We start from the raw sequence: 27,610 nt of genomic DNA, 5'->3' as shown, positions 1-27,610 counted from the left end.
CAACATTATTACAGCTGTAACAGTAGAAACGTTATTTTTCACTCCATTAAAGAGAAATGAATAGGTATATTTTTATTTCCAATAGGAATAAATGGTACTTTAGAAACGTTAAATAACAGACCTAGCGTTTTAATTTCACAACTACCTACGTTTTTGCTATAAGATGTGGTGGACAATTACGTCCTTACGAACCATTTACGAAATAGTATATAATCTAACCTAGTTCTCTATCCTGTAATACTGGCCAAAGATCTTCCCCTTGTGTCTCCAGATTTTTCTGTATGAGCCACTTCACACAAATGCCCTTAAATTTATTGCGCCTTAAAAGACTGGACCTTTTTACCACTTGGCATTTATTACCGAGTTTTGTTTCCTTCGTCCATTAAACTAATTTATTTTTGCGCCGGTGAGAAACATGGACTTTCTGAAACGTCTGTCCGATTATTATTTTGTGTGTCAACTACAGAATATAGTCCAAATATTTTTTTATTTTTTTAACCTGCAAGCTAACATTGCATACAACCTTGAATTTCCTTTTGACAATAGTTGTATGTCTTCACCTCAATAGCTTTTGTGTAAATGTCGATTGTTCGTGGTCTCGCGATATAATTGCTATTCCCGACATGGCGACAACCGTGTTACCATAGCAACCAAGTAACCCGCCATAATTAAATTAAATTACATTGTTACTACGTTACCTTGACTAAACTTGTGGCTGAAGCGAAATCTATCATAAAATTGCAAATTTCAAGCTTCGGCGTCGCACTTGACCCGATTTCGGATCAGATAAGATTTCGTAAAACCTCTTCCCGCTACTGGGGATTCAGCGCAATTTTACAGGGATTCGAATGCAAAATATGGTATGAATAGAAGGGATATGGAGTTATTATGTGCCTTTTGGTAAACAATTTTACCCCAATCTCAAAATACGCTTGATGTAATCAAAATTACATGTAAATATTTCTAAATTTTAATGATAGTATTAACGATTTAGAGGACAAAGCTGAACATTCGGTAGGTACATCATATCCTAAAGAAAAACAGATTGTTTAACCCCGATTTTGATTTTCACTATTTAAAGTTATAGCGGCAATGGGAATATAGCACCTGTGAAATTTCAACTGGCTAGATATAACGGGCCATGGGACAGACAGCGGAGCCTCCCCAATAGAGTTCAGTTTTAACCCTAAAATTAATTGTCTATCTCTCTATCTCTTCTTAGCTAAAACAATCATTTATCACAAGCAATATTAAACGAAAAGCAATCTCCACGAAAGCAATCAAACTGCAATAAAGACTAGAACGATTAAATCTGTCTCAACGACTTTCCCTCTCACAATATCGCGTTATTAAAAGTTGCCAAGCGAAAGGAAAAACAACCTAAGCTAAATAAACAAAGCTGACATGTTTGTTTGCTGTGTCGAAACACAAGTCACGTTAGCATAATACCCTCGAATTGTTACCTAAATACCGCGAAACATTGTGACAAAGCAAGAAAACAAAATAAAAGGGGACTTGAAACGAGGTAATGTGGAAACTTTGATTCTTTGAATCTTTGCCAAGATTGTGTTAAGTATGATATGGATGTAAATGTGGGTAATAGTTCTGAGGACAGGTATATTAATGATATAATTTATTATTAGACATGTATTTTGCAAGAAAGAAGATAAATAGTAAGATGTAAATGAAGCAGATAAAAGTTAAGAGGGCTTTGATAATGTAACACCGCATAAAAACAACACGTCTAGAGATTTTAAATAGGCTTGTGGGAAGCATATTAATTCCTTTTTGGGATTTTTTGGGCTTGACATCGACTTTAGCTAATACCCAACGGATAAACTAAATTAATTTGTCATTCAGTTAATTTTGCGCTTACAATCGTTAATGCCTGAATTTAAATTATACTTTTCATACCAAGTCAACATTTCTATCATAAGATGTGCGGCTTTACTTTTGTTATTGGTCCAACGATCAGAATTTATATGGAGAATGGAAAGGTTGGGGTATTTCAAAGACGCCAGCATCCATTTTCTTAAATGTATGAAAAAATGTTTTTGTTGAATTCCTTTGCCGAGAAAGGGCAAATATTGATTACCACGTATGCTCAATTGTGGCTTGACGATTTGAAATCCATTTCTGAATACATATTACCTCTGTTTTAATATAGTCTGGTCTACGGAAAAGTGTATGAAATGAAAATAATGCCTCAGCAATTGTAAAATAAATTTACTCTTTATTGTAGACAACAGGAGACACAATTTATTATGTCTAACATGACAAGACAATGTAGCCATTTGTCTTTTTGAAGTCATGTTCAGTGTGTAGGTAATTGAACATTTAGAATGTAACAAGCAAGTTTGCAACTGAAATTATAATGTTTTAATAACTGAATGGATAGAAAAGTAGTTAAGGTCACCACGCAAAACAAAGCGTCGTGGGTTCGATCCCGTTCGTTCAAATGTCTTTGTGTATGTGACTTGAATATTTGTGAAACCCCCGGCGTCACAAGGAGTAAGTAATCTATACTTAGTGTGGGAGTCGTTTTGTTTTTAAAAAGATAGAGAAGTAAGAAAGGAAAGAAAGAGGGCAGAGAAAGAAAAGCATAGTTAAGATAAATAAAGGTATACATCTGCCTTACCTTTTTACAGACTATATTGAGGTCGGCTTCCATTCTAACACGGATTAGTTAAATATTTTGTGACTATTTATTTAACGACTGTCAGAGATCGAGAAACGACTCAATGTTTATTTAATTAGGTACTGACAAATTGAATCGTACTTCACAAGTGAATTGTATAAAACGACTATATATGCCTATTGAGGCACAATAGGGCCTCAATATTATACAATTTGTCTCTTATCATTCCAGCACAACAGCTTCAGAATTCTAGGCTTATTCTTTATTATCTCTACAAACTCCGGAAATTGCTTTAAAATAATTCGATTTTTATCGAACAGGCAACAATAAAGGCTCTATCCGCTTTATCTAAAATGTAGTCTTAAAAACATAAAGGGAAGACCTCCAATGCCCATTAAGCTAAATATATTTCATCGCTAACGAGAGCAGTGAATGTATGCATTAGATGTCTTTTGTATTATTCATGAAGCTTACAGCAGTGTTATTGCAAATAACACGTCTAGAACAAATCAAGAGCTTTTGTTTGCTTAGTCAAATGCGTGTATGACGTCATACAACAAGCTTTTGATGTGAGTTGCGATTCGTATTCAAGCGTTTATGGTGTTTTAGTGAAGGACTTTCATAGTGGAGACATGGATACATAGATTACAAATATAAATGTATTTATTACCGCAATTTTTACACTTAATGATAGAATCCCATGAACTGAACTAGTATAAACTGGATTTCAGGTTGTACCTTTAAAATATAAGAGGTAGCATTGAAGAACTTACCTTTTAAATAAAAATTAAGACTTCTAAATGATTAAAGGGCACAAGGCCAGGTTAATTTCTTATTGATATTTTTCAATTAAACATTGCTGGTTCTGAGTCTTCGTGTTTGTAAAACCCCAGTGACATAATTATTTGATTTCTAAGCGAGGAACTTTAAAATAGTCGTTTGTTTTGGTATGATCTAATTTCAAATCTCAAGAAAATAATCCAAAATTTATCTTTTGACTTGCATTTAATTAACCCTTTTCTACCTTTGAAGCAAGAAACTAGTGGTTACTTTTCACAGTCCATAATCAACTTAAAAAGCATTAATCTAACCTCCGGGTCTTTTTGCCATTGTGACATTATATTCAACCCAACACTCGTACCCTTAATATAAAGAGAGAAATTCCGCTTACCTTCATAATTCTATGTACATCACCTACTTGTATAAGTAAATCCTCCTTCCTTTCGGTCTTACAAAAGATTTGCTGGTCATATTGACCGCGGATCTGAATTCTTAAGATCCTTTTTCAGTACCCGTACTATGCACTCTTAAGGCCCTTTTTGCCGTTGTTGAAGCGAGACGGCATGTTGCCGTTGCGTGTAGTTGTGTCTCTTTCCCACAATGGTTATGTTTTTTCTCGAGATCGTAGTATCTAGTCGGTAAGTAGATAAACACAATAAGATTAACTTAACACAATTTAATGCTACTAGTTGGCTTTTATAGGTATCATTGTGTTAACGTTTTGTTAAATAGCCTCTATTGTTCGTAATGGGAAGAAACATTTTTTTTAGGACTGGTGTATTTACCCTTCTACTCAAACAACTTGCTCAAAGTAATATTAAATAAAATAAATACAACAAAAAAAAAACCAAAATAAAGACAGGACTTGAACCTGTGACTCCTGCCTAGAAGCACTAAGCTAGTTAGTCAACCACTAAGAATTCTAATCTGTTAATTTTTTGCAGTTGCGAGTGTCACAGCTCACGCGGTCGTCTCTCTTATACCACTACAATAACAATATGGACATATTATTTTTAAATACCTCGACAGTAAAACATTCACTCCCTACAACTTTTAAACGCCTTGACCGATTTTTATCAAACATATCTAATAACACTCACCCTGATTCACCTTTAACATAAAACACTCTAAATTAAAATACCTCGATCCGTTATGGAGCTATGATGTCATATACTATAACATATACTTATATATTATATATAAACTTATATATTATAACATCCTCCTTTTTTCGAAAGGACTTAATGGTATTACTTATTAAAAGCTGGAAATAGTACCTCTGATTGTGTTCATAGTCTTTTGTCACTGACCCTACAAGCACAGAAAAGAGATCTTTGGAATTCAGACACGTTGTTACAATGCCCATCTGGAACGCCTATATTACTATATTTAAGTATTGAATTATTCATAGTTTAACACATTATATAATTAATATTTATACCCAGTTAATGTTTTTCCGATCGATTAGATATTAAATGGTCTGTGACGGATAGACGTGAACAGAATGAAGGTTATTCTACGGTTTTGAAGTATATTTTCAGGGTTAAGTACACAAAAGGTAAAAACGGAACTCTATTGATGAGGCTCCGCCTACCTGTACATCCGTCTATCACCAGCCAGTATCTCGAGAACAGTTGTTGGACAGTTGAATTTTTCACAGATAAATTTTACTTTGTAGTTTTGTGTTTTTTAATCTACTAACTTATGCTCAGATCTATTTTTTATTACACTTAGTAAGTACTTTAAAAGGCCCTAAAAACCACTTTATACTTATAATAGCTTTTTTCTTCGCAATAGTTCGCAAATAGTTAATATGCATGTAGACTTTTCACAGTATTTTAAAAGCTTTTAAAACAAGAACTTTTAGCCAAACATATGTTAGTAACTTCTTAGTTCTTATACAGAAAAAAACTTACCTTTGATTTTTCATTTACCTAAATAGAGCCCAGTGATTAAGTCACGTACCACCTCAATTCCCCGAAGAGTATTTAATACAGATAAAGAAACATAACAGGGGAAAAGTCCGATAAAACTAATATTCTATAGTTTCCTTAGCAACTCCGTAAATAAATGAGGTGGCAGCCTAATAAGGAAAAGCGCGGTGATCAGTACACTTGGAGAAGTATGTTCTGTTGTTGTTAGGTGATATTAATAATGTAGTTTGTTAATTTTAGTGCGGATAGTAGCGATAGCCTTGTGGTAGTATAATTGGATTGGCAAGTCTAAAGTTGTGGGTTCAAATCCCGTTGGACACAACGTTTTTTGATGTAATGTGCGTGAAACAAAATAGACAATTATCACGTCTTGTTAAAAATGGTGAAAACATCTCAAATGAAGATTTTTCACTACCTACGAGTATGTGTGAAAAACCCGTCACGTGTGAGATTATTCCAATGGTTTTAAACCTTGACACCAGTTTGTACATAAACCATATCATAAGAAGAAATTTTCGGTGTTTTGAGTCTCTAAAAATCTCGCGTCTATTTACAATCATTCAATTTATTTCATTACAATAATTATTTGCAAATCACGATTAGTTTATTAAAGGAAAAAAAATGACAGATCGTTCAAAAAATTACATATACGAATGAAATCACGCTAGATAAAGTTTATTCACTAAGCCCGTTCATAAGTTTATTGTGTATATGTTATAAACAAGGTTCTGAAGATACTTAACGGCACGGAACGATAAACACATCTTGAAGGTTCTACCTTGGGTTATTTTTGCCTAACCTAACACCCAAGGTGAGATAAATGCCTATTCGCAGCTCGATAAACAATTTAAATTGACAGGGCAATGATCAAATGTCTGAAAATGGCTGGCTGACTTCATAATTCTTGAGAACGTAAACAATGGGGGAGAAATTGAAATATAAATAGAATCTTTTTGCAACATTCAATATTGGTATCTTAAAATAGATACCTAGCAACTGCCTGATAAAATAATCATCATTTAAGTGCTGGCCAGTATAGGAAAAATCGCGGAAAAACCTCTATTCCAAATACTGAGCAGAGAGCTAGCGCGGTGATCAATGCTCAAACCTTCCCTTTATGGGAAGAGGCCTGAGCCCAGGAGTCAGTTATTATTAATGGCAAATAAGATGACCAATCATGTTCCCCTTGCCTGTTAGCTATTTTATTCAGTGTACTGGCTTCGTTAACTAATTTAAGGCGTTATTATGTAGGGCGTCGTTAACTAATGGGATTTTCTACAAGATTTTGATACATTTACATGTCAGTGTTTTCAATAGTTTTCCCAGTTTTGCCCATTTATCTTTCTAACCTTACGCCCCGATTTCTCAGGAACTCTTTCAGTTTATGATATTTTATTCCGATCGACCTAAGAAAGCCTTACAAAGGTTTAAACAGAATCCTATCAATTTAAAAACCGCCTACAAAAACCCAGTACAAGACTTTCCGCGTCAGATAATCGCAGCACCTATAGAAGGACCGCTTGAAAGCACACACACACACACACACCTGCCTAGTTACTCCATTCATTACTTATTCTGTGCACGTACGAACAGAATAGCTCTTCAGCGTGTACTACGTGGTCCTTTTGTCCGGACTACGAGTATGCTGATTGGTGATTAAGTTTCAAGTTGGTTTTTTCCACGTTAGGTGTCGTAATAACACGATTTAAAGTATAAAAAGTCTGATTTGTAATAATTTTAAGTCTGGTCGTAATTTTTGTTCAAAGTAACCCGTATTTTGAAATTGATGTAGAAGTATTTGTAGTCATTTAAGTTTTTTGTATTTTAAACATGTAAAGTTTAAAAAAAAATCTCAAGGTAACGTGGCGTTTCCCAATTGGACCATGTTCATAACTTTGAGAAGGTTTATGTTTAAACAATGCTGTTTTTATTGATTACGCAAAATATATTAGCTGTTACTTCCGGGCCCGACCGCTACAAAAAAAATGATACCACGGGAACACAAAATCGAGACAAAACTAACCTATTTGTTAATCCTGGCTATAAGCTATATGTGTAAAAAGCTTCGTTTAAATCCGTTCTGTGGTTTTTGCGTGAAAGAGGAACAAACATCCATATGTGCAAACGTGTTTAATATTAGTAGGATAGCGTTGAAACGAATTGAATTGAACGAATTGAAGATTCTGTATTTTGATAACCTTACCCTCATAAACATTGTAACTTACATGTCGAAAATTAGCTAAAGCAGGTTTCGCTTTACACGCTGTGCAAACAACAACACAATTTCATACTTAACTCATCTCACAATGATGCCACCCACACACGAAACACGGTACAGGCCGGCGATAAAATTCCAATAAATCGTTAAATAATAAAATTAATTAACGAGACAACATCGATGAGTTTCTGCGCTCAATTTACCATAGTTAAATGTTTGAGCTGGCGCCGAAACCGTCCAAAATAAATTGCGACGGAAACGAAGTAAATGAGATAAATTGCGCTGATTTTTGCGAGCATTCGGATGCTTTATTTTATACGAAGAACAAATTTGCGGTGTCAAGAAATGAGATTTTGAAGAAATTTTATTGTTTCGTGGCAGGTTTCATTGAGATAATTTTCCTGTTGTCGCTGTGTCAAATTTTGGCTTTTGAAAGCTTTTTTGCTAGTCATTTGTTTTATTACGCGTGGAAAACAGAAACAAGAGTATTGTAGGAAGCATAGGGCTCGACTTGCTCCGAGATACCTTCGGCGTTTTGTCGGATAGTACATTAATTACAAGAACCACAAAATACGTCATACTCGGATTCCAGCTTGAAAACCGTCCTTATTATCTCGGTCGATATTCAGTCACATCGACATCCACTTCACTGTAGCGTGAAATGAATATGTGAATAAACTTTATTCAAAGCGACAGTTTATCACTTCCTAGAAATAACATCTCGTAATTGTATAAGGTAGGTCCAGACTGTGACAAAATTAGTCCAATTTTGGTTCCACCCAGTAATTGTAACGCAAAACTCCGTAAAGACTTCACGGAGCTCTTTATATTATTTTGCCCTTTATACTGTATTCAAATTTTCCGAAACTCAGCGACCCGTTTCATCCACGTTTCAGTCACATGGGACGATTTATTTATACTTTCGCATAATCTTCGAAGTTCAGAAAAGTTCACAAATTGAAATCAATGTTTGTACACAAGGGTGTTTTCGGGGAAAATTAGACGAAAATGTGGAGAGTTCAAAAATGTATACTTAACTTCTTAGACGTGCATTTTGAGTATGTGGCATAAAATATGTCGAGTAAGCAAAATATTAAATATAGCATATAAGACAGTTTATTGAGTAAACTAATGTATCCTGACCAAACAAAAAAAGTCGTATTCTCTGCTCAGTTTTTTTTGTTTGTTACCTCAAAACTTCGTGAACTGGGTGAAATGATTTTGTTTTCATTTTGCGCAAAATAGCCACTAACTAACTAACACTAACTGCCATTTGGACCCATAAAATTTTTCAGTCTCAGTGATTATTATTAGAAGTTGATTTAACGTTTTTGTTCTTACAAAAATAATACTAGTTTTATTCCAAAACAAAGGCAACAGGCACTAATAATAAAGACATCGCACACTTGAATAAAACATCATTCTCAGCATCCATATAGTATATCTAAAACTCAATTACCAGTAAACCTGTCACTCGAATCCCAAGTACCTCTCGTATATATTTTAAGGCTGACATTTTGGTTCCAGGTCACCGCGCTCACACTGTGTTCGTGGGAGTACACGTGCCGGCTCGGAGACATTCGCATAGGAAGCACAAACACCATCACCGCAACGGGGAAAAGGATGTTGAAAGACCTGGTGAGTTAGAAATCAGAAGAAAGACGTTTTAGGAAACCGTTAGACAAAAAAAAACGATTTTTTTTCTGACAAAGAACAAAATAATGATAAAAGCAAAAAAATCTGTTCTTAGGTTAATGCAATCCAGTCTGTTGTTTAATATTGGAATATCGAGATAAATCACTTAAAGGGCGATACGAGTTACGATCATTCATGATTAGTATTCGGAAGACTTAATGGAACAAACAATTAACAGAGTAATTATTACCATATACCTACATACAGCCTATATACTTGTATAATTCTCGCTACACAAACCCATCACATTAATATTATGAGATGAAATTACATGACGTAATTCTTGCCCTTGGGTAAAATAACTAAGCTGATAACATTAACTCCTTTGATACGCACAATAAGGCTTGTTACTCAACAGTATTATACATTAGCTTTATACACATGTCTTCAAGTTTATTTTTTGAAATTACTAAAAATATTCTTACATTTATTTAGATTTTTTTATTATAATATCTCCTAGGGCCGGGGTTAATGTCACGGGTCAGAAGACTAAGTGTTACCGATGACGGCGAAACATGTAAGACATTGTAGTGGACCTAAACTCTATAGTTTTTTACGTTCAACCCAATTTCCTTTTCGATTTCGAAATCCATTACTACTATAGCCTCATTATGTCATTGTCACCTGAACAAGCATGGCGAATTGAATCGGGAACTTTCCTCGAAACCATTATCTACTAGAAATCTATACTTTGACTTAAGCATGAACTAGCGCTTACGTTTTTGTTCTTAGATTGACTCCGTGTATTTAAAGTTTTCTATAATTTAACTAGTGCTAGCAAAAACTAAAGAAGTTAATACACATTTTCAGTAACACCACCAGCCCAAAGAGTGCAATTCATACTTGGTGAAGATCTCGATGATTCCACACTTGAATCCCATCCGTTGTTCTCCGAAATGGAGGAACTAGTTAAAGATGGGGATGAGCTCGAATGGAAAGAGACAGCTCGCTGGATTAAGTTCGAAGAGGATGTAGAGGAAGGTGGCAATCGATGGTCAAAACCCCATGTAGCGACATTATCACTGCACTCACTGTTTGAACTTCGAAGTCTCATATTAAACGGATCAGTCATCCTGGATATGGATGCAAATTCTTTAGAACAGGTCGCAGATAATGTTCTAGATAGCATGGTAGCCGATGGCTCCTTAGGATATGATAGCAGAGAAAAAGTCAAAGACGCTTTATTGAGGAGACACAGGCACCAACATGAGAGACGAAATCATAATAACATGTCAAGACTCCCTCTGATCCGTTCTCTAGCTGACATCGGACGAAACCACTCATCATGTAAAAGTGAGTTTTAGCTTTAGTAATAGTACATTTGAATCATGTCTTAAATTATTTAATTGATATTAGATTTCTAGCCTCAAATACATGGGTCTTCCGATCCCATCAGATTTCCAGGAAGGTGGCTCTCGACGCTCCAGTTCGAGGAGTTGTCGGGGGTCCACCTCGTCTCCTCACACCGCTCTTCTTCAAGCCACCGATGCCAGAGGTTCTTACCTGGCTGTACCAGGTTAGCCATGCGTGTGAAATGGTATCTAACACATTAATACTCACTGAACTCACAACCTTTTACTGACATTCACACTAGCACGGCACTGAGGCTAATTTTATTACTGTATATATCGGTGTAGTGTTGGAGAAGGTTTAACTAATCTGTACCTATTTTTAACTGTACCCCTTTTTTCTTATATCCCTTTGAAATGTTTTCCATTATATTATATTCCAGTTGAAGAAGGCGGTTCAACCAGCGGGCACTCTTACAAAGGCGAATTCAGTCGTTTCCTAGGCATCCCTAGTGCGGGTAACCGCTTATCCTGATCAATGTTGTTTCTACTATTTCTTACTTTTGTTTTCCTTCCTGCATTACTGTCAATATACATCTCCATGTTTCTATGCTGAAAGCTGGTGTTCTTGATTTCCGTACAGTCTGCTAAAACGCTTATTGTTTTGTCGTACTTACTGTATAAGTGCTTTGGAATACCTCCAAATATAAAAGTTGGATTTGACCAATTATGTTAATTGTTTACATGTCCCATTAACAAAATCCATTAAAGAATCCTGGGCAAGTCACAAAGCACACAATGTTTTATAATTTGAGTTTTGTACGTTGTTTGCTTTAACACAAAAGGCGCACAATTTTCTCACTAATATTTGGTGTTTTGAAGGCTTGCAATTTATTTACTTTTATACAAATTGTACCGTTAATTAACGTTATGTCTAAAATGTTTCAGGTGCAGCCCACGATGAAGGAATGGTCAAAAGTCCCAGCAGTATATCAATGCAACGGAATCACAGTACCGGTGATCTTCCTATGAACGGAGACATAAATCACAAATGCAACACAAATTTCATGCGAAAGATACCTCCAGGTGCAGAAGCATCTAATATTCTAGTTGGAGAGGTAGATTTCCTCGAAAAAACCTTGTCTGCCTTTGTTCGGCTTAAAACTGGAACAATAATGGGAGATTTAACCGAAGTGCCTGTCCCAACAAGATTTATGTTCGTTCTCCTCGGACCACCCAACAGTAACTCCAGTTTCCATGAGATTGGCCGAGCTATGGCCACTTTGATGTCCGATGAAATATTTCATGAAGTTGCATATCGGGCCAAAAAGAGAGATCATCTTCTTGCCGGTATCGATGAATTCCTTGATGCCGTGACGGTTCTACCTCCTGGCGAATGGGACCCGGCAATTCGTATTGAACCTCCTGCAGCTATACCATCACAAGATCCACGAAAACGGCCAAATGATAACAATCCGAAAGAAGAACTAGATGAAGAAGAGGAAGAGGCAAGACAGAGGGAGGAATCAGGGTTAGCAAGAAGTGGGAAATTGTTTGGGGGATTGATAAATGATCTCAAAAGGAAGATGCCTTGGTACTGGTCAGATTTCAAAGACGCATTAGCCCTCCAATGTATTGCTTCTTGGATATTTTTATACTTTGCCTGTTTATCACCTATTATAACCTTCGGTGGATTATTGGGTGAAGCTACTGGAAAAAACATGGCTGCTATGGAATCTTTGATATCAGGATTTGTCTGTGGAATGGGATACGGCTTCTTTTCGGGACAACCTCTGACAATTTTAGGATCAACTGGTCCTGTACTGGTGTTTGAAACAATAGTATTCGAATTCTGCAGACAAATTGGTTGGAATTACATGTCCTTCAGGTTTTGTATAGGGACATGGATTACTATCATTTTAGTAATATTAGTAGCTATTGATGCAAGTGCACTAGTCTGCTACATAACAAGATTTACCGAAGAAAACTTCGCTACTCTAATAGCGTTTATTTTCATTTACAAGGTAAATATCGCATCTAAACACGCTGCAATTAAAACTGTTACTTGGCTTTAATTTTCTTGTTTTACATTACAGGCGGTGGAAAATGTTATATCAATCGGTAAAAAGTACCCTCTTAAGACACGCCCCGACGAAGTTCTCAATTATGAGTGCTATTGTTTGCCAAGCAATTACTCTAAAGTGCCGGAGCAGTTTAATTGGACTTCTGTAGACAAAGAGTCGTGTCAGGTAGCCGCCCAACTAATTAAATTACCACAAGACGTGACAACTTTTTCACATGTGCGATTTTGTATTGGAAAATAATCCTGTACTATATTTTCAGCTCTATAATGGAACGCTAGCCGGCGGCGGATGTGATACGAAGGTTTATGTACCCGACGTATATTTGATGTCGATTATATTATTCTTGGGCACTTTTACTATATCTATTATATTGAAAGACTTCAAGAACTCATTATTCTTCCCCTCGAAGGCAAGTAGCTTGAAATAACTTTATCCTTAACTTATATTCAAGGCCTTAAAAGGTAACACCTTTTTCTATTTTTAGGTACGACAGATCATTAGCGACTTTTCTGTCATTATTGCTATCTTATCAATGTCCTTTTTGGATTACAAAGTTGGTGTGAAGACACCAAAACTGGAAGTTCCATCGGAATTTAAGCCAACATTACCAAGCAGAAACTGGGTCATCACGCCATTTAGTGGCAACCCTGTATGGTCAGCATTGGTTGCTGTGCTACCAGCCTTACTGGGAACTATATTAATATTTATGGATCAGCAGATAACAGCAGTCATAGTTAACCGTAAAGAGAATAAGCTAAAGAAAGGCTGTGGTTACCACTTGGATTTGTTTGTTCTGGCAATTTTGATACAAATATGCTCTGTGATGGGACTTCCATGGTTCGTAGCTGCTACAGTACTGAGCATTAACCACGTGAACTCTCTGAAAGTTGAGTCGGAATGCGCTGCTCCTGGTGAAAAACCAAGGTTCCTTGGAGTTCGAGAGCAAAGAGTAACTCATATACTAATATTTTTGATGATCGGATGTTCAGTAGTTCTGACGCCTGTGTTAAGCCATATACCGATGCCAGTTTTGTTTGGAGTATTCCTTTATATGGGAGTGGCTTCGCTGAAGGGACTTCAATTCTTTGACAGAATCTTAATTATGTTCATGCCCCAAAAGTATCAGCCAGATCACATGTTCTTGAGACAGGTAAGTTTCTTACAAAAAATATAAATACCGCCTTGGGGATATTTTTTGATGTATATTTTTTTCCAGGTCCCCATTCGGCGAGTTCACGTTTTCACTGCTATTCAATTGACTTGTCTCGTTTGCCTGTGGGTGATAAAGTCATTTTCCATGACTTCAATACTCTTCCCTCTGATGCTAGTGGTAATGATTGGTATTAGGAAGGCTCTCGACTTGTTCTTCACAAGAAGGGAGATGAAAATATTAGACGATGTGATGCCAGAAATGACAAAAAGGAATCAAGATGAACTTCGGGAGCTCGGCGACGCTGAGGTGGGATGGCATGCAAAACTATTAAAATTTTGCGGTCGAAACTAAAATGTTACACTCCTTACTCATTTTAGTTTCTTTTGTCATCCTATTTGTTATATTTTTTGTTATTCATGTAAACCTGTGTACGAAGAAATAAAATCAGTGTAAAGATCACACACACGCATTTTGATTTTGCTATTTCTACATTATCCTTATGATTTTTTTTTCGTCTTCGTACCTTATTACTTGAATCATGGTGAGTAACATACACGTAATTTAAGTAGACTTTTTGCTACATTTGTTGTGTGATTTCTTTGAAGAAGTTTCTTAGGTTATCCCCTTATAGGAACCAACGAAGTCGAACCCGCCAGCGTACCAGGAGAATCTGCAGATACCTCTTATCAATGGCAATATAATGAATATCCCTCTGACGTCAATAAACATTTCTGAGGAAGTTAACAAGACGGGAATTTGGAAGCAGGTGAACAATAGCAACAAGATGAAAAAAGATAACAAAGCTAAGACTGGAAAGAAAAAGTGAGTTTTTCATGTCGTAACTTTCGATCTCAAATTTGTTAAAAACTTTAAACTAAACAATGCACCAAATATAACTGACTATAGTCCGATTTTTGATTAGAGGCAGTAAAAAGACATTTCCAGTGTGGCAGGTTTTTAATTCCAAATAAATAGTGATGTGTTAGAATCGACTTATTACAATCAAAAGTTAGTCGAGCTTACATTTTTTTATTCAGATATCAAATTAGCTCTGTATAAAAAAAATATATTTACGACAATTAATCAAAGGACATGCACGGTGACTGTTTTTAAATGAAAAAAAATAATAATATTAATTTAAATTTATAAAATTAAAGCCAAATGCGGTGCTGGTATAAGATGAAGCACCTTACCATGCAAGAAAAGTCGAGCGCATCCAACTCCAAACTGGATGAATTCTGACATTATGCAGTGGTTGGATGAAAAACAAATTTATTATCAACTTACAATTATAAAAGCTCAATTAATAGAAATAGTAAATTTTTGATGCATAATAAAATAAAGCATGACTAAATGTCATCGTCGTAGTAAGATTTCCAAACATCACTATTGTAGCGGGTCACCCTTTTTTGTATAAATGACAGTTGCAATTGTCATTTTACTGCCTCGAATTAAAAATCGGACTATACATTCAATTTTGTAGACTCAAAATAAAATATAAATAAATAAAATCCTTTTCTTTTCAGCAACAAACACAAGAAAATGTCAAAAACCGCACAAACGGAAATAGAAAGGCGACTATCAACCATGGATGAGGTGGAAGAAGACGACTCCTCAGTCAAGGTGTGCATCAACGACACCAAATTCTAAATAGAGCATGATTACACAATATTCTCGAAGATTCTGCATGTGCGACCTATGTAACACAACGTGCATGTGCTAAATATGTATAGAATAGCACCCTTGAGGATCTACCACCAACTCCTAAAGTAAGATGGCGACCTACGCAACGTAGAGCGCACTTTATGAGGTGGTAGTAGGCACCCCTGATTATTTTGTTGTTATCCTAATAGACCCCCGATGTCTGGATGATATAACTATATAGCACCAGCTAACACAAATGTATATACATCGTGTTTTAACTCAAACGATAGTAAGCTAACGGTAACTTAACGATTATCTATAACAGTTCAATTTAAATATATAAGAATTATTTTATTATAATAATATGTGAGAAAAAAGCCTATGGTTTTTGTTTTTTAATAACCAGTGTTTACTTGACGTAAATTGAATTGGTATAAATATAATAGACGCTATCCACACAACACTTATCAATTGTTTATGTATTTTAATATTTTAAATTCCCTGTTATTGTTAATGTGTGATTGCCAGTACAAATTATGTGTTTAAAAAATACCTTTAATAGTGTAGATGTTTTGCAATATATTATTGTAAATCTTTTAATATATTTTAGTGAATAAATAGGAGCTGTAAACCTTATGAAGTAAGTAGATTTTTAAATAGTACTTATATCTAGTTTTTGATCATGTAAATGTTTAACTATAACGGTTTTAGTCTAGCTATTTATTACAAATATTCTGTGTTTTTATTAAAGAACTATTTGTGACAATAGAGGCCCAGCCAAAAACTAATTGTTAAGTTCTACTTTGATGTAAGGTAAAATTACCCAGTTCAAGGGAAATCAGTGTGTGGTATCCCTATTTTTTCAAATGGCAATTCTAGTGTGACCTATAGTTCTACAGTAGGTGTATCAGCTTTTTACATATAATATGTATGTGTGTATAGCACTTGTCTGCACCCTTTTAAAATATCCTAATTTATTCAAATTTAAATAAATTATTGTTAATTGTCTAACATATATTTTTATAATTGTGTATTTTGCATGATTATTTTAATAATGCCTAAGTAGTATTTAAGCTATGTTTCTTTTACTACTGTGCTAAAAGAGGTTATTTTTGACTTGTGATTCTTCGATGAAAGAACAGCATACAGAAAAAGAATATTGAAATTAAGTGAGGCTTTTATTGGAATTTCTACAACAGAAATATATATATTATTTGGGATGTCTAAATGCTTTTCAGAACGACCACGCAAGGCGCAAAGATTCATGGAGCGGTCTCAAAAAATGCGACTCTAGGAAAGGCAGCAGTTCCGCTGAAACTTCGGTCTAAATTATATGCCAATTATAGATAACCTGTCCTGTGTTTAGTTGATAAGGAAATAGGCACAAAGTGACTTAGATGTATTTCTTATTTGATTTTACTGTTGCTGCGTATTAATGGACTTTTTGTTAATGATAGCTTTATAAAAAATTGATTTAATTTTCTGTGTGTTTGGCAACAACTTAGGAACGGGTTAGAGATAAAGGACGATGCCTTTGTAAGCACGATGCTTTGAATTCGTACGGCGGTAATCGCCTGGTGACATCGTAGGTTATTGGTTGTAAACGACCTTGCCTTTGAAATAAAACACTGTCTTTAACAAAAATATTCAAAACTACATTATAAATGTTGCAAAGAAAAAAATACCATATTCCTTTTTTATATTGGGTCAATTTCGAGTTCTATATTGAATTGTTTTCAGAGTTTGCTTAGCGTATTTGACATAACTGTAGTTTTTAGATACAGCCAGCCATTAATGTGTAATTCCAGCAAGTAGAATAATTAGTAGTACCTAACTTGAGTAGAAATCTGTAACATAAGGACTAAGTGGAATTAGACTATTAAATGTACTTAGATTTCTGTTTATAATCCTGTTATTATTGAACCTTACAATATAATTAAACTTTTTGTTGTCTGTAACTGGTTATAACTCTTAACACTATTATAGATCGTGTCATGGAAATTTTTGATGATATATTATAGAAAACACTGATTCTGCCCATAGAAATGGTTACTATAGTTTTCATGAACAGTGCAATTACCAATGTTTTTGAACAGAATTTGTTTTTTAATCGTCGCATTTTCTTTACTCTCCTAACGTGTACGGTAGCAAAATTCCAGCTCTCAAAAGCAACTTCTCTAAAACAAAAATGTAAGTGACTTTCTCTACTTATGTTTTTAAAACACTTAAATATGTAGGCCAAAAGCTGAACAAATTAAAACGAAGTGCCAATAGAGTAACACCATTAGATTTTAGATTTATATAAATTTTTCGTAGAGATTTTTGATGTTACCTTATTTTTAAGTAAGTCTAAGGTTCGCCCGTCGCATGTTAAAGCAGGATTGTAGGTGTTGAATGAGAAACACTTATGCGCAACATAGTAAGCTATTTAGCTTCCACAGCTACAAAACTGCTATTAGATGCAACGGCAGGAACCCTGGAATAGGCGTACAGCAATTCGTCAGTAACGTGAATGACTAAAATAAACCTTGTTTCAAATGTAAAGCAGTCAATATTTGCAGTAGATATTGTTTTTTAAAGCAAGAATAGACGTAGTTTGTAAACATTTTGATGTAATATTTACTAGGTGTGTATAAATAATCAATTATATATTTAATAGAATGCAAGAGAGTGAAAGTAGGTATGGAATAAAATGTTTAAATAAGTAGGTAGGTAGGGGGTTGTATATTTTAAATTTCAGCTTTGTTAAACCCTAGAATCATTGCTTTAATGTTTATTATGTATATTTTATTAGTCTCGGTAATTGTTTTAATATTTTACTATTATATAGTAATATTTATATATTTAATTAGGTATATAATGAAGGTTTTTCTGTATTGCCATAGCTTGTTTTTGATGTATTTTTAATAGAGTAACCCTGGTCAGGATTGCCAATAACTTATTTCTTAGTTTTGTCTCTCTCTTCAAGCAGGATTTTAGCCATTGTGGAAGCGAGATAGCACTCTTTTCGTAGCTGCGTCTCTCTTCCACAACAGCATTCTTACTTAAGAGGTGATAAGTCGACAAGTATGTAATCTAGTACTATAGTTTAAACTCTAGAGTTAATGCCTATTAAATACCAATTTTATTGAAATTAAATTAATCTCATGTATGTAATTTCCCTGGAAGCCTAATTTATTACGGCTATATAGAATATTCGTTAGTAAATATAAGTGTTAATGTAAGCAAAACAATTATTATTTGTACCTGGAGCGTTTGATACGATTTGTATCGGTTTTGGAATATATTTGTGGAGTGTTATGAATAAATGGGTTTTTTTATAAATGTAAACGCTAGTTTTATTACAGGTCTACATCTTTTTATATAGCCTCAGTGAGATTCAACTGGTAGGTAAAGGCCAAGACCTAACATAACCTTCCTCTGGCGTCGTCGTGGGTAGCGGATCTTTGCCAATCTAGACTGCAATAGCGATACAAGTCTACCCAGGTCCTACTTAATACCCCTTACACACTGAAATAATAATCTACAAAAACGTGTTCTACTTTTTTACCTGTAACCGTGACGTTCGTCGTTTGGTTTTGCTTAAAGCACTACATAATCGATATGCTAGTATACCAAATAAAAGCCACTAAGTGTTAAAAATTACGATATAATATATTACACTAAATTCGCCTTAAAATAAAAATACAATAAATTACTCTAAACATTTATCTAGGCGGTTAATTCTTCTTCTTTTTCTTCTGGTCGGGGGCAATGCCCATCTCTTCTTGGTACTTCCTGATCAGCTGTTCCTGAACGTCGGGGAGGCAGGGGGAGTATCTGCTGTACTCCATGCTGAATTCACCCTTACCTTGTGTCATTGATCTGTGGAGTTATGTAGGTATTAATACCTGTATATAAGCTGTATACTTAATAAAAGGAATTGTAGTTAAGAGGCAGTACAATGGTGCGCTTTTGTAAAAAAAAATCGGAAGTAGAAAGTAGAATTCGATTCACGAAAATTAGATGCCGCAACAGGTTAAATCATTAATAAATAACAATCCAACATAAATTGCTACTACGACCTTATTTTGTTCCCTATGAGGCTGGCATAGTCGCCTCGAGTGACTGAAGCTTTGACAATTTTTAGATTAAAAAAAAAACATTATTTTATTGTGTCCTTGACAGTCCCACGACAGGGCAAAGATTTTCTCCTACATTTTTCTGGTTAAGGGTTATATTACAAACATATTTTTTTTTGCTAAATCTTTCAATTCAAATCTGGATCAAAGCTACGCTTAAAGTCTACCACTATTTAATATTGCATAAGCAAGTTATACTTTACAACAACTACAAAGAAATGGTCTACAACACTCACCTAAGTTCACCGGCATATCCAAACATGTTATTAAGAGGCACTTCAGCGTACACAGTAGTCCAGCCTTCTGATCCTTCCGTGCCAGTGATGATCCCGCCTCTCTTGTTGAGCTGGCCTATCACAGTGCCGTGGAACTCCTCAGGCATCACCACTTCCACAAACATGATTGGCTCGAGAATCTGCCAGGCGCCGTCGTCGAATACTGGGGGGGAGTGGGGATGAGATTATGATGAAGTAAGTAAGCATTAAGAGGTAAGAGAGGCAGTGACACCATTGACATAAAGCACATGACGTCGTTTGTTCCTTCCTAACATCCCGCTTTTGTGGCACACATGCCTCACTAATCAATTCAATTTTTTCTAGAAAACCCACTATTTCGGTTTGTTACTCCAATAGTTGCAAGTACTAGGTCACGGGTTAAAACCCCGGGGTCGGACTAAAAAGGATTTTCTGTTACGAATCAGCTCAGTTAAGAGTGGAGTACAGAAAAAAAACGAACATTTATCTGTTGGTTCTCAATTTTGACCTTTACCATTTAATCTTCAGATAGAGACCAGACATACGCCAGATATTAAGGACAGAATTTAAAAAGGTCAAGTATGGCTGAAACCGACTCGAACATAACCTAGGAAAAAGCTACAAAAGAATTACTAACCTTCTTTCACCGCGCCCTTAGCAGCCAAGAAGAAGGCCAGCTCACTGGAGTCCACCACGTGATGAGCACCGTCCTGCAGACGGAACTTGACGCCGGAGACTTTGTGTCCGGACAGGTAACCCTTAAGGCACGTGTCCAGGAACCCTCGCTCTACGCCAGGTACAAACTGCTTGGGTACGTTCGTTCCTATCGTCTCATCAATGAATTCTAGAGCTGAAATGAAATAATAGGTTGTTTATTCAACTGTAAATTGAGTTACATTTGTTTGATTCATTGATAAAGTATGATGTTGGTTATTTTTTAAAGTTTAGTTGACACTGAAAATATGTCATATAAAGTTTCGAACACGACACGCCTGTGATTATGACAATTAAGAAATATTATATTTTACTGGTGAAGTACCGGAACAATTTCGATTTTTGTAATTTATTAGCATATAACAGTTGCATTTCAATGATATTTGTCACCTTATATGCTTTATTACCTGAAATGTAAAACACCCACCATATGGTAACATACATCGAGATCGAGAATCATGCAGGCCCTTGGTAACTTACATGTATTTTGATGAGGCGGCAGAGGTTCCATGATGCCACTGACTCTGGCGAACTGACCAGCACCTCCGGACTGCTTCTTGTGAAGATAGTCGAATGTGCAAGGCGACATCATTGTTTCTCTGAAATAAAAGGAATATGTTGGTTTAAAATCTATATAGCAAAGTACATGTGATATTTATAAGCTGTAATTTTTTTTACGTAGCCGTGTCGGCCTTTTATAGTTTAGTTCTGTAATTTATCTTTGAAAACTATTCAATACTAAAGGCCTGTTTCATAAGTCTTAATAACATTATTTGATTACATTACATGTCTTTTTTTTTTCTATCCATCTGCCAGATTGCGGCTAGTCAGTGATTGTGAAACACGTGCTAAAAGTATTATTAATGGAACTTTACCAACTACATGCAACTTTGATTTAACAACGACCTACAACTACACATAACAAATGAATATTGAACTCTATTCATCATAGAAATAAAATTCAAATTTATATGTTTCCTTACCTAAACGCCACCTTAGGTTTGCCGAGCTCCACAACACAGTTGTACTCTCTCTCCATCCTCTGCGCGTATATCTCTAAGTGCAACTCTCCCATACCGGAGACAATCGTCTCTTTGTTGTCCGGGTCGTAGCGGAACTGGAATGTAGGGTCTTCTTTTGTAAATCTGGAATTTAATTTGAACGAAGAACTTTATTTCATGTAGTGTTGTAGTATTTTAGCCTAATAATTTAGTATTGTCACGCTGATCACTGTCAGTTGCAGGTGAATGTTTGTCGATCATTGGTGTTTTTTTATTATATAGTAAACAAGTTAACAAATTATTATTTTTAAACTGTACCCTGTGAACAACCTGCACAAATGTTGCTTCAAAATCTAATCCATCCAAAGGTTGTCTACAAAAGAATTCTTTTAGCGCTAAGACCAATCATTGTGGCACCATGCAATGTAACTATTTATTTGAGTCCAATCCTGTATTTACTTGGCGTACAATAAATAATATTCTATCCATTTAGCTAAAGATTCTTGTTACTACAAATGACAAGCCTATTCATAAAGTCTACTTAAATTATATTTAACGGACTCACCTAGCAACGGCCTTGGAGAAATTATCTCTATCCTTATTATTCTTTGGCTTGATAGACATGGACACAACTGGATCAGGTACGTGTATCGATTCCATTGATAGTTGTAGCTTGCCATCGTTGACAAAAGTGTCACCGGACGCGCAATCTACACCGAACAACGCGAAGATATCGCCGGCCATTACCTCGTTGACTTCTTCCATGTTATTTGAGTGCATGCGGACTAGACGAGAGATTTTTACCTGAAATTATAGACAGACCTTTTAAATACTCAATGAAACAGAAAATGGTGGTTGGACTTAGAAGCAAAAGTGCGTGGCTGTACTTAGGATGAGGTGAATTCTGTTCTCGTTTGAGGCGACTTTGACAGCGACTTTGCGAAATGACTATATAGAAAAAATTTAAGAAGGTTTAGTATGTCACAAAAAGCCTTCTCAAGCAATACTTGGGCTCAACAAGTTATGATAAATAAAGAATGAGATGTTAAACGAAATTACCTTCTTCCCTGTCCTCGCATTAAAGATATTCTCTCCTCTCTTAAGCATACCCTGATAACACCTCAAATACGTCAGCTGACCAAATTTACTGACTTCCAACTTGAAAGCCAAGCCCACAAATGGTTTGCTATCACTCCTTGCTGGGTCCAAAACTATAGTTTGACCCTCGCCATCCTTATTCTCGTTTAGAATCGCAGTGTTTTCCACTTCACCTGGATGCGGTAAGTACTCTAAAACTGCGTCCAATAATGGTTGGACTCCCTTGTTCTTCAAAGCTGTACCAACGAGGACCGGTGTGAAGGTCTTTTGGAGAGTGGTCCGGCGTACAGCCTGCTTTATATCTTGTATGGTTGGTACTTTTTCTTCAAGGAATATTTCACCTAGAAATTATAAAATTATATTTGAGTAATTATTTCACTGTTAATTTTTACTTTGGTTATAGACATTTTGATGGGATATCTCTCAGACCAGAAATAATGGTTGGTCTGATGGATGTATAGTGATAGATTATAAAGAGAGACTCTTCTTTTAACTTCCTTGCTAAGCAATTTTACTAATTTTCATCCTTGCCACCTCATTCCTTTTTTTATGATCAACAAAACATTCACGATTCAATTTGATAACATGGTAAGTATTCGATAATTCTCTACTACATAATCTAGTTATAAATATATCTAATATTCTAGCTTACCCAAAGCTTCATCAACATTAGACAGATGTTCAATCAACTCGTGCCTCCTCTCCTTAACCTCTGCTCTTCGGTCCTGCGGTACTTCATCATAACGGATCTTGTCTCCATAATCCCCTTCAAAGTAAATAGCTTTCTCTTCTATCAAATCTAAGATACCATGGCATTCTTTCTCTAAGCCCATTGGGAGTTGTAGGAATGCGGCATTGTGGTTCATTTTGGAACGCATTTGCTTGATTACTCTGGAAAATGTAAGTATAACGAAAATTAAGGCTTAGGTTTCAGTAAAAATCCTTGGGGAACTACATGGAACTATTATTATTTAAGGATTAACATTTGTTGTTCATAAAACTAATGGGTGTAAGTGTATGTATTATCTTTTCTGGATCAACACATAGGGTACATCATTTAGGGAAATTACACAAATTTAGATATATTATGCTACTTTTGATAACATCTAGGGACATACTAGAAGTTATATGCAGCAATAAAAATATGCAGATAAAAATTTAATGAGAATAATTTTTTTTTTTATTTTTATTTATTTATTGACACACCAACGACTTATTCACTAACTCATTACATTAAATATTAGAATTAAACAGCGATGCGGTGAATTTGTCACTTATAGGTGTGCACAGCACTTGCATAAACATTGATAGAAACAAAATAAAATGATTAAAAGAAATTAAATTGCAAATATGAAAACCATTGATTGAATTGCAATAGGAAAATAATTATAAATATGATTATAAAGTAACAAAAAACAATTAGGACATAGTACATAATTCCCAAAAAGATTAAAGTAGATTTAAGTTTGAGTTAAAAATTTAAATAAAATTAACATAACCACTAGTTCAATTAAATTAAAATACATACATTTATAATTTAGTTAGAATAGAATTTTTTTTTCTTTAATTTATTTATAATTTATAAATCGGATATTGATTTAAGCTACAAAAATTACAGATTACAATTAAAATAAAAATTAAAATTAAATTTTTAAAAATTAAAAATTAAAGTGGAAAGCAATAAATGGGTTGAGTTAAAATACAAATTAGTATGTTCAATGTAAAAGACTTATCAAATCAAATCAACAAAGAAATCGATCAAGCACCGAGGACGTTACGGATGAATTCATTTAGACTGTTTGAAAATATGTCCAAGCTGTTAGAGCGCGTGCTCAGTTTGTTGTAGCTAGACAAAAACCGGTATAAAGGAGCTGAACGACCAAGATTAGTTCTGTTTTTGTGATTAGGCATTTTGAATGTTTCCAATTTTAAATTGGATCGGTATGAGGTACGGCGAGGCACAATTAGACCGACTTCCGAAACCAACTCCGGTACGATCGCCAAATGGTTTAGGGTCTTATAAAGGAAAATCAAGTCTGAGCAGTTTCTTCGTTGCTCCAAAGAGCTCATCTTAAAATGGCAGAGCCTTTGAGGATAATCAGCTTCGCGATCACAAGTTTGTGATCTGAACCGGAGGTATCTCGTAAACTTTTTTTGTATTTTTTCTATTCTGTCAATGTGAACACGATACGCGGGATTCCATACAGGAGATGCATATTCCAGTATACTCCTCACCAGACAGTTATAGAGGACCTTTAGTGTACCACATGACCGGAATTCCTTGCAAGTTCTCTTAACAAATCCCAACATTTTATTTGCTTTGGCGACAATAGTGTCATAGTGATTTATAAAGGATAGTTTGCTATCAAGTTGGACTCCCAAATCACGAATGGTATCGACTTTTTTAAGAGTAATGCCATTTAAGTGATATGCATAATAAGGATGAATCAACTTCTTTCGTGTAAATGTTATATGATAACACTTCACGGCATTAAGAGTCATCATGTTACTTTGACACCACTCGTGAATGGCGTCCAAGTCCTTCTGAAGCAAAGCAACGTCAGTACTTGACTTAATTTCCTTGTATAGTTTTAGATCATCTGCAAACATAGAGCATTTTGAGTATTTAATAGAGTGCATGATGTCGTTCACAAATACCAGGAAAAGGATAGGACCAAGATGCGATCCTTGTGGCACCCCAGATGTAGAGTAATAAAGAGGCGACTGATAACCCCTTATAATAACCCTCTGTTGTCTTTCTGAAAGATATGAGTCAAACCAGCGTAGCAATTGACCATGTATACCATAGTTCTCAAGTTTTTGATGTAGAAGAATGTGATTTACCTTATCGAACGCACTACTGAAGTCAGTGTACACTGAGTCCACTTGGACACCGGAGTCCACAGATCTGCTGATTTCATTAATGTAGTGAACTAAGTTGGTGGTAGTGGACCTATTGTTTCGGAAACCATGCTGTTGTGGAGCCAATTGAGTTTTAATGAGCGAAGTTAGTATGGGACAAACTAATGATTCGAACAGTTTCGAGAAAATTGAAAGAAGAGATATAGGCCGGTAGTTCTTAACATCATTAGGCTCCCCCTTTTTAAATATCGGAACAACGTGTGCGACTTTCCACTGCTTGGGAAACCTGGAAGACATAAGGGACTTATTGAAAATAAGTTTGAGCGGTTGTGATAAATATTTGGCACATTGCTTTATGAAGATCGGCGGCAAGCCATCAGGCCCTGGACCCTTGCAGGTATTTAGTTTTTTTAAACCTTTGAGTACATCTCGCTCCGTAAAATAATGGCTTCCAAGCCCTAGCTGAGGGTACTCTTTTGACTTTGTTTGTGCCGCAACTGTACCGACCGGAGTTGCAAAGGTGGCAGAAAAATGTGAAGCAAACAATTTACCCACTTCTTCCCCAGAAGTTGCCACCTTCCCGTTCCAATACATCTCAGATGGGATGTCATTAGATTTGACTTTTTTGGCCTTAACGAACGACCAAAATGCCTTCGGATTCAGTCTGATGTTATTTTCAGTGTTATTGACGTACGTGCTGTAGCAATTTTTGATCATATTTTTAGAACGCTCGTCCAGTATACGATAATGCAATAGTTCAAACTCACCTGACTGGATTAGCACCCAATCTATCCAGTTTGTTTATAAATGCTAAACATGGTACATTATACCTCTTCATTTGCCTATTAACTGTTAGTGTCTGACTCTGTACTCCACCAACGGCACATAACACTAGAACTGCTCCGTCCAACACTCTCAAAGCTCTCTCAACTTCTACAGTAAAGTCCACATGGCCCGGTGTGTCGATGATGTTGATGTTGTGTTCCTTCCAGATAGTATAAGTGGCGGCAGACTGAATGGTGATTCCTCGTTGACGCTCCAGTTCCATGGAGTCCATGACTGCACCCACATTGTCTTTGCCCTTGACCTAAACATATTGGAGACAAAAAAAAGCTTGAAGTCAAAATTGTCATAAGATGGCTACAATAATTTTATTACTTTTAGAAGTTTAAAAATATATGAGGATTTGATATCTAAAATGGTTAGACGAGCTTGTAATATTTATTGGGTATTTATTTACATACACATCAAACGATTATTAAAAGAAAAATATAAATATTCATCTTTAACAGGTTTAATAATTTATGTAACCATATTTAGGCGTTTTTTTAACAATACTAACAAAAAAGGGCCTATATATATTTGTTTAATATGCCAGATTTGTACAAACCTCGTGCATTTGGTCTATTCTTCCGGTGTAAAATAATATTCTTTCGGTAAGGGTGGTTTTTCCGGAGTCTATGTGAGCAGATATACCGATGTTTCTAATCTTTTCCAATGCCTTGTGGTCTGCACCCTTAATTTGGGACGAGAATTTCTGAAAAAGTACCCGTAGGATTTCAATTAAATCCTTTTAATGCAACAATTCTAACTAGAAATTGTAAGACATCAAATTACGTAAATTTAACCGGATTATTTTTTTGATAATATGACAAAATAGTGAACAATATTACCTCGATTTGTGACACATTTCCATTTTTTAACCCTCTTAAAACGCTGGCTAAACGGAATATGTTGGATATAGTCATTTTCACTTCATAAATTAAATTATCACAGAATTTCTAGAATTTTTAGGTTACAGTTTCATGTCAATGTCATGTGGGTAAAAAGGGACGGGACTAGGGAGGAGAGTGAGAAAGTCAAGTCAAGTTAATGAAGTGAGGAACAGACCATTTGTTCCGAACTTGGGTGTCCAGCATAAAAAACTAATTGACATAATATTCTGTGCAACCAAACTTATTAAATTAAATACTGCAAAAATGAAGAAAGAGGATACTCGTAATTTGGTTTATTTAACTAAAAAACTGAACGTCTGTTCAAACAATGTATTTCAGATTTGAAAAAGACCGATGGATTTAAACACAAACTGGCACTGCCTAACCATAAGCTATACGGACCACTCTGA

The 27,610-nt window shown here is 35.3% G+C and overlaps 2 protein-coding genes and 1 long non-coding RNA gene across 4 annotated transcripts in view; 2 read left to right on the top strand and 1 right to left on the bottom strand.

Moving 5' to 3' along the window:
* The window catches only part of LOC113501032 (sodium-driven chloride bicarbonate exchanger), a 36,625-nt gene extending 22,007 nt beyond the window's left edge, over positions 1-14,618 (top strand). The window contains exons 3-11 of one of the 2 annotated variants that reach the window (XM_026882007.1): positions 9,098-9,208; positions 9,726-9,782; positions 10,076-10,558; positions 11,503-12,578; positions 12,651-12,803; positions 12,898-13,047; positions 13,123-13,788; positions 13,855-14,097; positions 14,423-14,618. In XM_026882007.1, the coding sequence (XP_026737808.1) occupies positions 9,098-9,208; positions 9,726-9,782; positions 10,076-10,558; positions 11,503-12,578; positions 12,651-12,803; positions 12,898-13,047; positions 13,123-13,788; positions 13,855-14,097; positions 14,423-14,617 (3,134 nt within the window). In that variant the 3' untranslated portion in view covers position 14,618. The other variant, XM_026882008.1, reaches the window with a different exon arrangement.
* A 614-nt stretch (positions 14,619-15,232) lies between these two features.
* Positions 15,233-18,765, top strand: LOC113501034. Its single transcript, XR_003401253.1, has 2 exons — positions 15,233-15,414; positions 16,674-18,765. It is a non-coding gene; the product is annotated as an uncharacterized LOC113501034 (long non-coding RNA).
* A 303-nt stretch (positions 18,766-19,068) lies between these two features.
* LOC113501033 (elongation factor G, mitochondrial) lies at positions 19,069-27,351 on the bottom strand. The gene is made up of 11 exons (XM_026882009.1): positions 27,159-27,351; positions 26,876-27,022; positions 26,253-26,572; positions 23,276-23,514; positions 22,585-22,964; positions 22,091-22,329; positions 21,508-21,669; positions 21,005-21,123; positions 20,448-20,660; positions 19,793-19,994; positions 19,069-19,299 (listed from the first exon to the last, which is right to left on the bottom strand). Exons 1-11 carry the CDS (start codon positions 27,231-27,233, stop codon positions 19,155-19,157), a joined length of 2,241 nt encoding a protein of 746 aa, XP_026737810.1. The 5' UTR covers positions 27,234-27,351; the 3' UTR covers positions 19,069-19,154.
* Between the last annotated feature and the right edge of the window lie 259 nt (positions 27,352-27,610).

This window comes from Trichoplusia ni, chromosome 15, assembly GCF_003590095.1.
Source record: "Trichoplusia ni isolate ovarian cell line Hi5 chromosome 15, tn1, whole genome shotgun sequence".
NCBI classification, from domain to species: domain Eukaryota; kingdom Metazoa; phylum Arthropoda; class Insecta; order Lepidoptera; family Noctuidae; genus Trichoplusia; species Trichoplusia ni.
The sequence above is the reverse complement of the archived record's forward strand: the minus strand, read 5'-3'. Positions and strand labels throughout refer to the sequence as shown.

Excerpts from the sequence above, each read along its gene's own strand:
- LOC113501033 (XM_026882009.1), bottom strand. The coding sequence starts at position 27,233 with ATGACTATATCCAACATATTCCGTTTAGCCAGCGTTTTAAGAGGGTTA. Across the intron at positions 27,023-27,158 it reads GAAATGTGTCACAAATCGAG|AAATTCTCGTCCCAAATTAA; the intron begins GTAATATTGTTC and ends GTACTTTTTCAG. Across the intron at positions 20,661-21,004 it reads GCCGCCTCATCAAAATACAT|CTCTAGAATTCATTGATGAG; the intron begins GTAAGTTACCAA and ends ATTTCATTTCAG.